The sequence below is a fragment of the Ruditapes philippinarum genome, unplaced genomic scaffold (genome assembly GCF_026571515.1).
Source record: "Ruditapes philippinarum isolate M1 unplaced genomic scaffold, ASM2657151v2 ctg8260_1_1_1_1, whole genome shotgun sequence".
NCBI classification, from domain to species: Eukaryota; Metazoa; Mollusca; class Bivalvia; order Venerida; family Veneridae; genus Ruditapes; species Ruditapes philippinarum.
This window is the reverse complement of record NW_026856235.1, coordinates 30560-43826: the sequence shown is the minus strand read 5'-3', so window position 1 is coordinate 43826 and position 13267 is coordinate 30560. Positions and strand designations below refer to the sequence as shown.

Below are 13267 nucleotides of genomic sequence, written 5' to 3'. Positions count from 1 at the left end.
GTGTTTGCCTCAGGCCAGGAAAATAACCATATTTTAGCTTAGATTTCACTTATACTTGATAGTTCAGAAAGTAAGAGAGTCAATGTGATTAAGCCTATAATACACTATTTGCACAATAATTTGATGTAGTTTAACTATCTTGTATAGATATAATTGTTTATTATACTATATCAAAAATAGGTTTTGGGAAATGTAGAATATAAATTACGTTAAATTTTTATACGTTTATTTATGTCAGCGCTTTCAATTCTTTTACATATCTTCAGACAGTTACATATAATTTTTGCTTAATTTTAATAACTAACTTGATAAAGGAAGTGAAAATATACTATTTTACATAAGTTGAAACTGAACTTGTACCACAATTGAGTATAGTACAAATATACTACATTTAAAATTCCACAGTGACTTATAGGCCATCTGATCATGGCCTGCATTATTCACTTTTCAATTATCATTTTATATATTTTGAAAATTTCCCTATTAATGATGAATGGTTTAGTCCATATTGAAAGATGGACAAGTCCATTTAAGATATTTAGTGTAGTGAGGGTTAAGTATGCAGTCAGGCCTAACAATAACCATTGGTTGCTTTATATATATCTTTTATTATTCATATCCCTAATTAAGAATGAACCCACCCTTAACCAATATCAGTGCAAAGTGCAATTTTATTTCATAATGAACAATATAAGTAATATATATCATATATAATGCCTTAAACTTATCAAAATCCTTGACGTTGTTATAAAACAACTACTAGTATTAAAGGTACATAACAATAAATTGTACTCTGCCTAACATTAATCAATATTCAAATGTACCGCAAATATATCAGTCCATACTCGTCTTGTACTATGAAAAATTTGACCTACTCCATAGCAAGAAAAAAGCACTTTTCCATGTTTATTACCTACAAATATGCACTTTATTGAGAAAAATGAACTGAAACTCTCTGATGTTCTCTTTCAAGCCATATAACATATTGTAAAGTGCTATATGATAAAATTTAGTGAAATTAACAGAACATTTCTGTGAAAGTTTCCTGTTAATTTCTACAAGACAGTCAGGTCAGGTCATACTTCACTCTCCTGAGCTTTCTAGCTGTTAACTCTTGTACATGTGGTAGTAAATATAATGGCAGGCTACCTGATTGGAGTATTAGAACACTTGCAACAATGGAAATATATTTTAAACAGTAATAATGGCAAGTTAGCAATGTAGTCAATGACTGGCTAGAATCAATGAAAACGGAATTAAAAGCAATTTATACTGACAACTGCAGGTCAGCTAGCAACAGTGATAATAACAAGCTAGCAACAGTGATAAAGCAACAGTGATAATGGCAAGCTAGCAACAGTGATAATGGTAGAATGGCAACAGTGATAATGGCAGGCTAGCAACAGTGATAATGGCAGACTGGCAACAGTGATAATGGCAGGCTAGCAACAGTGATATTGGCAGGTTAGCAACAGTGATATTGGCAGGCTAGCAACAGTGATATTGACAAGCTAGCAACAGTAATAAAGCAACAGTGTTAATGGCAAGCTAACAACAGTGACAAAGCATCAAGATAATGGCAAGCCAGCAACAGGGAAAAAGGCAACAGTGATAATTGCAAGCCAGCAACAGTGATAAAGCAACAGTGATAATGGCAGGCTAGCAACAGTTATAATAACAAAGCTAGCAACAGTAATAATAAGAAAAGCTAGAAACAGCCATAATGGCAGGCTGGCAACAGTGATAATGGCAGGCTGGTAACAGTATTAATGGCAAGCTAGAGATAATCATAATGGCAGACTAGTAACAGTAACTAAAACATATGAACAAATAAAAGTTAAACTGAAGAATTCCACTGCTAAACTCAATACATTGGTGGAAATATCCAGATGGTGATAAATCCCTTACAACACTTCAATATAGCACTCCTCATTAATCACTCCTAACACTACAAAATACAGCACCCTTCATAAAACTACAATATAGCACCCCCCATAAATCTCTCAAAACACTACAAAACAACCCTCCTCATAAATCTTTCATAACACTGCAATAGAACACTCCTCATAAATCTGCACTACAACACTCCTCATAAATATCTCATAACACTACAATACAGCACCCCTCATAAATTTCTCATAACATTATAAAACATCACTCTTCATAAATCTCTCATAACACTACAATACATCACTCCTCATAAATCTCTCACAACACTGCACTACATCATCCCTCATAAATCTCTCACAACACTACAATACAGTACCCCTCATAAATCTCTCAAAACACTACACTACAACACTCCTCATAAATCTCTCATAACACTGCAATATAACACTCCTCATAAATCTTCACTACAACACTCCTCATAAATCTCTCATAACACTGCAATACAGCACCCCTCATAAATCTCTCATAACACTACAATACAGCACCCCTCATAAATCTCTCATAACACTGCAATACAGCACTCCTCATAAATCTCTCACAACACTGCACTTCAACACTCCTCATAAATCTCTCATAACACTGCACTACAGCATCCCTCATAAATCTCTTATAACTCTACAATACAGCACTCCTCATAAATCTCTCATAACACAACAATACAGCACTCCTCATAAATCTCTCATAACACTGCAATACAGCACTCCTCATAAATCTCTCACAACACTGCACGTCAACACTCCTCATAAATCTCTCATAACACTGCACTTAAACACTCCTCATAAATCTCTCATAACACTGCACTACAGCACTCCTCATAAATCTCTCATAACACTGCACTTCAACACTCCTCATAAATCTCTCATAACACTGCACTACAGCACTCCTCATAAATCTCTCATAACACTGCACTTCAGCACCCCTCATAAATCTCTCACAACACTACACTTCAACACTCCTCATAAATCTCTCATAACACTGTACACAAATCTCTTACAACTCTACAATACAGCACTCCTCATAAATCTCTCATAACACTGTACACAAATCTCTTACAACTCTACAATACAGCACTTCTCATTAATATCTCATAACATTATCTCTCATAATACTAAAATATAGCACTTCTTTTTTATTATTTTTAAGTTTGTGTAATGGTTAAGTTTCAATGACTTGAAACCAGGATAGGTAAAAGTAAAAGATAGAATAAAACAGAGACCCTATTATTTAAAAAGTTCTAGTGTCCAGCATCACATTATTTCCATCAACATTTGCCAGGTAAAACAGGGTTATCTAGCAGTAAACACTGACAAAGTAACTTTATCATGTCTATATATTGTGAAATTCTCAGAACATCTTTCATTTACAGATTTCTTTCTTCAATTTACAAAGTTGTAAAGGTTTCCTAGCAAGCAATCACTTGAGAAATTATCTCCTAAATGAAAAGATGTGTTGGTTGATTCAATTTCACATTACACAAATAGTAACACAGGCAAATGACCTTGTTTGTTCAACTGAGATGCACATACTACTTGTACAAAGTATTTGAACTTTTGCCCTTTTGGTTGTTTACCCAATACAAATAATGGTCAAGTCCAAAGAAATAATCTAGATCAAAACTGGAAGAATTCATTTTTACTCCACATTATTGGATTAGGCCAGAATAAGTAGATCATGTGCAGGCCATATTTGACATATGTAGAACAAAGTTCATATGACCTATACAGTTAATAATCAGTAAATATTTGCCATATAAGTATAGTAAAAATATATGATATTATACAATCATGTAGGTACAGTTTATGATTATATCAGGGACGAAGAGTATTACATATATAATACATTTGTGATATAGAGAATATTTTTGTAGTAAAGGGTAAAGGGGAGAATTTTGTGGTATTATTAGAATATATATTATTGTTGTAGAGTATCTATCTGTGGTATAAAGCAATTATATTGACATGTATAGGGTATAATAAAATTCATGGTATAGAAATATATACTTTTAGTATAGTATAATATACTATTATGTGTATAGAGCATACATTTTATTGTATAGAAAAATATATTTGTGTTATTCATGTTAAGAGTATAATTTATATTGATGGTATTGAAATAGATATATGTGGTATACATGTATAGAGTATAGTTGTTTGTGGCACACAATTGTACAATGTATATATTTGTGGTATAAAAATACATACTTAGGGTAACCATGTGTAGAATATGAAAGGTAAAGGTAAAGGTCTTGTTTATTGAAGTGTCACCCCTACTAAAAGAGCCAGCCATTTCTGACTTATGAGACACCCTTTGCTTGCATACCATGCACCTCCCAACTCCTACTACTATGCCAGGCGCCAGCTGATCACAACTTAAAATCTTAACGTCTTTATCCCACATTCACGACCTCATGCAGTACATCATCTTAACTCTTGCTTCCTAAGAACTGGTAAGGCATTGTATACAGTCTTGTATAGGTAAAGGTCTTGTTTATTATAGTGGCACCCCTACTGAAAGGGCCAGCCATTTCTGACTTTTGAGACACCCTTTGCTTGCATACCATGTACATCCCAACTACCACTATGCCAGGCGCCAGGCGGATAGAAATTAGTAACCATTCATTTTAACTACCTCGCGGCTCACGAAGCGGCCATTTTGGATCGAGTCCCACAAGAAACATTCATCCATCAATTAACGCTCTGCGTGGGGCTCGAACCTTCGACCTCCCGATCCGAAAACGGACGCCTTCACCACAAGGCAAATGCTTCCAGTATATGTCTGTGGTATACATGTATAGAGTATAAATTTAAGGTATTGAAATACATAATATACCTGTATGTGGTATACATGTACATATGTAGGGTTTAATTGTTTGTGGCATAAATGTATAATGTAAATATTTGAGGTATAGAAATACATAATATTGTGGTAACCAATGTGTAGAATATAATTATGTTCGTGGTATGCGGTCATGTGTAGAGTATATATTTGTGATATAGAATATTTTTAAATACATTTTCCAAATTTTCAGGAAAATTAGCATGAATCTGGAAGCATTTTTTTGCTACTTTAAACCAATTACTAAATTGTAGTAAAATGAAGATTTCATTGATCCTTCAAATTTCTTATTTTTATGAAGAAATTAGATGTATTAACTTGAATTTCATTGTGATATGTTGTGTATTTAGGGCTGTCGGTAGAGAATCATTGTCCTTTTTTTTTAAACTTCCAAATTCCGAACTTTTTGGCTAGTCCCACATGTGTTCAGTTTTCAGAAGTTACACTGTATTTAAACCTTGTGACTGGTGGTGTAAACAAGGACTGTCCATATGACGGTGTGGTGCTTGATAGTATTATAAAAACAAAATCCTGGATAATTCAGAATTTTCTATTTTCAAAAAGTGTCATTTACCTGTTAAAAGCTATGTTAGAGATATGGGCATTGGGCAATGACCTCCTGTTGGGCTCTCAAATAAGTGTTTTAAGTTTCAAGCCATTCCCTTCAGTACTTTTAGAGATATCAACTTGTATGCCACCAGGGTTATTTCATTTGCTTTCTCTATTCTTGGTATAGCTGAGCTATTTGAACTGTTTATAAATCAGAAGATGTTTTCATTTTCTTCAATCCACTCATAAGACAGAACTCATAAGACAGAAGTTGAGTGATCTGACATACATGATTTCTTAAATCAATCACCTGAAAACTATCCTGATTTGTTGTAACTTTATTCTGCCTTTCCATGAATGAGTGTTTATTTAACATTACTTTTAGTCGAAAAGACAATCCAAAACTAAGACCACTTCAATACTAGGACCATTTTAATTCATAACCACAAAATTAATGGTCTCTTAGTTGGGGTTTTACTGTAGTATCATTTTTGTCATAAACTGAACTATGACAACGGTGACCTCCCATACAGGAGATGGACAATAAGCAATGTCACATTATGGTCAAGGCTGCAGTTATCTGCAAGGATCACAATCTTATAACACTTGTTAGAACCATACATGTATAAAGTTAAACAATCTTGTTTACATTTGGTATAAATTTAAGATTTGGGAAGCATTTTAGGTAACTGTTGACCACAGCAGGTGACCGCTGAACAGATGTATAGAGTGATTTTCCTTGGGGATGTCACAAAATGGCCATTACGGACAGATGACCCCTCAAAAGAGGTGACTCTTAGTACAGGTTGAACTGTAATGTTCTTGTAAATTTGAGCACTGTAAGTCTCTTATAAATGACCTATTAAAAAAAAACTTACAGGTGTTCTACTACCATCAGGTGCTGCTACATAACTTGACCCTGAAAAACATGTAACGGTTAACTTACAACTTACACAAACACATGTTTGGTAGCAATTTCTTTGTAATAAAAAGCTTTTACATGATATAAAACAATATGACAAAAGCCATTTTTTTTAAAATTCAAAATTGAATGACAAAATATTCTTGGCCCTTACCTCCCTAAATAGATGAAATGTACATGTGTTTCTTTGAAACAGAATTGTCATTTTACACGTTTTTGATTTTAAAAACAATTGAAACTTGAACAGCTAGCTATATAGAGCCTGAATGTGCAGGCTGACCTGAGTGGGCAAGCAAGTCTGAATGTGCAGGCTGGCCTGAATGAGAAAGATGGTCTGAATGTGCAAGCGTGTCTGATCAAGCAAGATTGCCTAAACAAGCAGGCTGGCATAAGTGAGCAAGATTGCCTGAATGAGCAAGATAGCCTGAATGAGTAGGCTGGTCTGAATGAGCAAGATAGCCTGAATGAGTAGACTGGTCTGAATGAGCAAGTTAGCCTGAATGAGTAGACTGGTCTGAATGAGCAAGATAGCCTGAATGAGTAGACTGGTCTGAGTGAGCAAGTTAGCCTGAATGAGTAGACTGGTCTGAATGAGCAAGATAGCCTGAATGAGTAGACTGGTCTGAGTGAGCAAGATAGCCTGAATGAGTAGACTGGTCTGAATGAGCAAGATAGTCTGAATGAGTAAACTGGTCTGAGTGAGCAAGTTAGCCTGAATGAGTAGACTGGTCTGAGTGAGCAAGATAGCCTGAATGAGTAGACTGGTCTGAATGAGCAAGATAGCCTGAATGAGTATACTGGTCTGAATGAAGCAAGTTAGCCTGAATGAGTACTGGTCTGAATGAGCAAGATAGCCTGAATGAGTAGACTGGTCTGAGTGAGCAAGTTAGCCTGAATGAGTAGACTGGTCTTAATGAGCAAGATAGCCTGAATGAGTAGACTGGTCTGAATGAGCAAGAAAGCCTGAATGAGTAGACTGGTCTGAATGAGCTAGATAGCCTGAATGAGTAGACTGGTCTAAAAGAGCAAGATAGCCTGAATGAGTAGACTGGTCTGAGTGAGCAAGGCAGCCTGAATGAGGAGACTGGTCTGAATGAGCAAGATAGCCTGAATGAGTAGACTGGTCTGAGTGAGCAAGATAGCCTGAATGAGTAGACTGGTCTGAATGAGCAAGATAGCCTGAATGAGTAGACTGGTCTGAGTGAGCAAGTTAGCCTGAATGAGTAGACTGGTCTGAGTGAGCAAGATAGCCTGAATGAGTAGACTGGTCTGAATGAGCAAGATAGCCTGAATGAGTAGACTGGTCTGAGTGAGCAAGATAGCCTGAATGAGTAGACTGGTCTGAATGAGCAAGTTAGCCTGAATGAGTAGACTGGTCTGAATGAGCAAGATAGCCTGAATGAGTAGACTGGTCTGAGTGAGCAAGATAGCCTGAATGAGTAGACTTGTCTGAGTGAGCAAGATAGCCTGAATGAGTAGGCTGGTCTTAGTAAGATTGCCTGAATGAGTAGGCTGGTCTTAGTAAGATTGCCCGAATGAGTAGGCTGGTCTTAGTAAGATTGTCTGAATGAGCATTTTGACCTGAATGAGCAAGATGCCCTTAACAGGCAGGTTGAACTGAATAAGCAGACTGGCCTGGGTCTATACTTGTATGGCATAGACAAGTTATTGTTGCTGCAAGCATTCAAAGACCAAAATGACAGTGTATAAAATGACAATTGTAAGTCACAAGTTTTTTTCTTCAAATATATAAAGACAATTAATATCATATTGTTAAATGTGTTAATGCTTACCATAAAAATGTCCAAAGTCCTTATGAGCTGTAAATGAAAAACATTATATAATTATCTCTTGATGAAACCAGTAATTTGATACAAAAAAAATGATAACTGAAAACAAATATAAACGAGGAGCTGTATTTATCTCAACAAATACCTAGCTTCATCCTTTCAATTAAATCAGGAGAAAAATTATAATAGTAAATAGGACTGGTAAAATCACACTTTGTCTAACTTGTCCACTGTATCTGAAGCATTTCTTAACATATCTGTATGATATTTATAAAGTTAATTCTTTAAAATTTCTATCTTTATCCGTACAAGCTTTAAAACAACCTGGGTAATATGGACAATTGTCATTATTTCTTTAAATCTGTGAATTACAATAAAGAAATGATAATAAATCTTCATTTAAAATGACAACCATAACTCAAGTTTGAGCTATAAAATTTCTATGTTACAAATCATAGCGGAGTTCTTCCCCTTACCTGGTTTTCCATCAGCAGAAGAAAATTCATTGGGAAACTCTTCCTGTTAGAATAAGAACAAAATAAGAAGTGATTATCTAAAATATGAAAATATAGAAATTATTTTATTACTTTGCCGTTAAAAGGTTATTTTATATCTTCAAGTTATGTTAATTTTCAAATTTCATGATGCAAAATTTGTAAGAGAGAACTTGTGTCAGCAAAATGTTTAATACATCAAGGATAGTCTCCCTTTACTAATGAAAAACCGCTGTTCATTTCTAAATGTTTAATAATTAAAATATCCATGATAACAAGTTAAATTTTTGGTTCTAATTTGCATGGTTCAGGGCAAAGTTACATAATTTATATATTGCCATGGCAACAAGGGGAGGAAGAGTGGTGTAAGGTTAGAGCATAGGACTCCTAATCCAGGGGTCGTGGGTTCAAATCCTACTAGTGGTAGATGTGAAATTCACTTTTATTTTCCAAATTCTACAAAGGTGTCCTAATTGGTCGTGAGACCAAGGAAGCAGTCCACTGGCGTCACTTTAAGTGTATGTCCAGCCCACTCCCCCACCCCTCCAACCAAAGACAAGAAACATGGCAATGCCATGAAACCAGGTTTTCAATTATCACCATTGCAGATAAATATGTTGTATTTGAAATACAAATACAAGCAACAAACAATGTAACTATGTAACTATGTGCAATGTAAAACATGAATAATGTAGGAGGAATTGCCACTGAAGAAGTGTTCACTATATATTCTGTATAAGGAAAAAAAACAAAGGGCCATAATTAGGTCAAAAATTATCCAATCAAAAACCCCGACAATATGTGCCAGGGTGCTTGGTGACAAAGCTTCTGTGAAAGTTTGAACAAAATCCGTTGAGAAATGTAGGACAAGTTCAGCACAGAAGAATTTGTTCACTATATATTCTGTATAAGGAAAAAAAACAAAGGGCCATAATTAGATCAAATATTATCCAATCACAAAACCCTGACAATATGCGCCAGGGCACATGATGACAAAGCTTCTGTGAAAGTTTGAACAAAATCCGTTGAGAATTGTAGAGGGAGTTCAGCACAGAAGAAATTGTTCACTATATATTCTATATAAGGAAAAAAAACAAAGGGCAATAATTAGGTCAAATATTATCCAATCGCAAAACCCCGACAATATGCCGCAGGGCACCTGGTGACCAAGGTTCTGTGAAAAGTTCAAATTTTTTAAAATTTTCAAGTTACAAAGTAGACATGAAATAATATATCATATCTTTTTTAAATTACCTCCAAAGATGATATGACCTTTGACTGCCAAATCAAGTTAAAATCATGTAAACAGGATTTTCAATGTTAATGTCACTGTGACCTTGACCTTGGAGCCAGCCATGCGGAACATGCGTTCTGCACGTCATCTTGATGTGGTAAACATTTGTCTGAAGTTTCATCAAAAATTCTTCAAAGGGTTGAAGAGTTACAGAGCGGACAGGATTTTCAATGTTAATGTCACTGTGACCTTGACCTTGGAGCCAGCCATGCGGAACATGCGTTCTGCACGTCATCTTGATGTGGTAAACATTTGTCTGAAGTTTCATCAAAATTCTTCAAAGGGTTGAAGAGTTACAGAGCGGACAGGATTTTCAATGTTAATGTCACTGTGACCTTGACCTTGGAGCCAGCCATGCGGAACATGCGTTCTGCACGTCATCTTGATGTGGTAAACATTTGTCTGAAGTTTCATCAAAATTCTTCAAAGGGTTGAAGAGTTACAGAGCGGACAGGATTTTCAATGTTAATGTCACTGTGACCTTGACCTTGGAGCCAGCCATGCGGAACATGCGTTCTGCACGTCATCTTGATGTGGTAAACATTTGTCTGAAGTTTCATCAAAATTCTTCAAAGGGTTGAAGAGTTACAGAGCGGACACAATTTCGTTTGACGCCGCCCGCCATCCGCCCAGCCGCCCATCCGCCCATCCGCCCATCCGCCCGCCATACCCCAATCTAATAACCAGGATTTTCAAAATTGAAAACCTGGTTAAAAAGCGGACATATGGTTTGACATAAATTGGAAAACAAAAACGAACAATTAAAACTTCTCTCTTTAAAAATTGTATAAAATTTTGTTTATATCAATTTACACATGGCTGTCAACATAATTTTACTTTCTTAATAATGTTACTGTTGATTTTATGTAAAATATAGTTATTTTAGAATGGAAATAAAATAGCAATACACACCGTTCCAACTCTATTTATAGCACAAGTAAAGTAACTGTTAGCAATGGCAGCATTCCTGGCTTCTATAGGCCACATTGGTTCACTGAAATTGAAATTGAAATGGTCCTTCAATCCTTTTTTCTCAATGATTTCAATGATTCTATAAACATGGACTTGCCCTCTTTCGATTTTAGACTTTTCTATTATCAGTTCACGGGCTAGAGAAATATGTACCATTATTAGAATTATGATAATTTTATACCCTTCCACTAAAATTACTAACAAGTCTTTCTCAAGAGAGACCAAGCTAGTTACTTTTCAAACTGAATACTAATAAAAAAAGTTGTTTCTTCTGGGATGGAGTAATATTAGTAGCCCCTGCAACATCCCCAAAATATACAAAAAGCCAAACATTCATTTTGGTTCGGTTTTAATACAAGATTTTTGATGGAAATTATACTTTACAAATAAATGTTAGATTTGATATATTTATAAATTTACCATTATACCATTGGGTAAGAGCACACAAAAAGTTGACTTATTGGTTTTGGAATTTAAATCAATTCTTCACATTTTTTTGTCATATCTCAGCAGTCACTCTACCTATCTGGCTTCCCTGGATAACTTAGCAGTAATTACCAATTTCTAATACTACATGATTTCTGAATCAGTGGTAAGAGACAAGTGGCCATTAGACTCAATGTCTGGGATCAATAGAGAAATGTGGCCTTGCCAAAGGATCCAACCAATGACCATTGAATTACAAATTCAATGCTCTCGTTATTGAACTAAGTAGGTGCAATCATTGTCACATGATTTAGTAAATATGTTATTGAGTCACACCTGAGAGCACCAACTGTAGCTGATGGATTAAAGACAATTTCAGCACCATTTACTCCATACATTAACCAGTTAGGTGGATGATGACGACCATAACAGATATTAATAGCTATCTTACCTGAAAATAAATCATTAAAAAAAAACCATAAAACTTTTTCATATAATTATGCATATGTATTGTAAACAAAAATATACAACAACCTACAATAAAAACTAACTGAAGCTGGTATGATTTATTCCAGTACATTTACACAATTTTCAAGCAAGTACATTTACATAATTTTCAAGCAAGTACACAATTCTACACAATTTTCAAGCAAGTACATTTACACAATTTTCAAGCAAGTACATTCACACAATTTTCAAACAAGTACATTTACAAAATTCTCAAACATCAATTTTAACAGATGTTTTTGATCATATTGTGACAGACCGTAACAGTTGAACCAATTTCTTCGTAAGTGAGTGACTGCAACTCCGTAATGATTTCTGAATCAGCAGTGAGTGACAACTGAACATTAGACTAGATGTCCGAGATCATTTGTCATAGAGAAATTATGCCATGCCCAAGGACTGAACAAGTGACCCCAAGATAACTAATCATATGCTTTAAATATTGAGCAAAGCAGTATGTTTTACACAGTAATTATATTCAATTTGGTATATCACATTTTGGTATATCACAATTAAGTGTTTTTAGCCAAACAGAAATTATATAACAATTAAGTGTTTTCAGTGAAACAGAAAATATTTCTTTATTTTTACTTTATGAAATAGTTGAATTAAAGCACAAGAGCTGACAGGCTTAAAAATAGAAAATAATAAATAACGCACACCCTGAAATATCTTACCAAATTGTGTCTGAAAAACTTTGTGTCCTGTGTTGCCTTCTATGTAGTATGTTGACTGAAAACATGAAAATAAAACTATTGGAAACTGGTGGATATCTTCTTTTTTTAAATTTTGAGGCACCAACTGGGTAACCCTGTTTATTCACACTGTAACAGGTGAATTTTTTTTTGGAGGCCCCAACTGGGTAACCTTGTTTATTCACCCTGTTACTGGTGATTACCTTTTTAATTTTTTTGAGGCCCCAACTGGGTAACCCTGGTGAATGTTTTTTTTCCTTTATTGAACTACCACTTAGCTAAAGGTAAGGTAAACGTCAGAAGCATTTAAAAGTATTGATACAATTTTTACAGAAAATTCTAATGTACACTGTTAAATTTAAGTCATGTTTCTTTATCATTATCTTTAATCATTCATTCTAGGAGGTCATACGTAATTTGACTTTACAGAAAGAAAATTAAAATAGAACAAAATTCAACACATACCTCATTAAAATCTCCTACTCTTGGAATGTGGTTTTTTCTTGACTTCCCGAGCACAGCTCCAGTGTTTGATATGACCACTGTAATATACATGTAAGTTTATGATAACTGGATAAATTCTAATAATGTTCTATGACAGTTAGGTTATGTCTTTCTTAAAACACAGTAAAACTTATTCCATTTTGTTAAATTTAGCAAACTACTTCATTGATACTCATTTCTTTTACAATCATCAAAATGGGCGACAGGAAACTCTGATTTTCAATTGCAAACAAACCTTGTATATCAATGATCATAAATTGTGCATACTAACAACTGATCTCCTCTGAAGAGTCTTATAATATTTCACAATTTATGTATTTTCCAGTTCA

General features: G+C 34.7%; 1 protein-coding gene across 2 annotated transcripts in view; it reads right to left on the bottom strand.

The window, feature by feature from the left end:
• LOC132745898 (beta-ureidopropionase-like) overlaps nucleotides 1-13267 on the bottom strand; it is a 29150-nt gene that overhangs the window by 10267 nt on the left and 5616 nt on the right. For both annotated transcript variants that reach the window (XM_060734905.1, XM_060734904.1), the window contains exons 6-12: nucleotides 12900-12976; nucleotides 12417-12471; nucleotides 11569-11683; nucleotides 10747-10828; nucleotides 8523-8565; nucleotides 8050-8076; nucleotides 6213-6253 (exon numbers count right to left, since the gene is read on the bottom strand). In XM_060734905.1, coding sequence (XP_060590888.1) covers nucleotides 6213-6253; nucleotides 8050-8076; nucleotides 8523-8565; nucleotides 10747-10828; nucleotides 11569-11683; nucleotides 12417-12471; nucleotides 12900-12976 — 440 coding nt within the window. The remainder of the gene's footprint in view (nucleotides 1-6212; nucleotides 6254-8049; nucleotides 8077-8522; nucleotides 8566-10746; nucleotides 10829-11568; nucleotides 11684-12416; nucleotides 12472-12899; nucleotides 12977-13267) is intronic.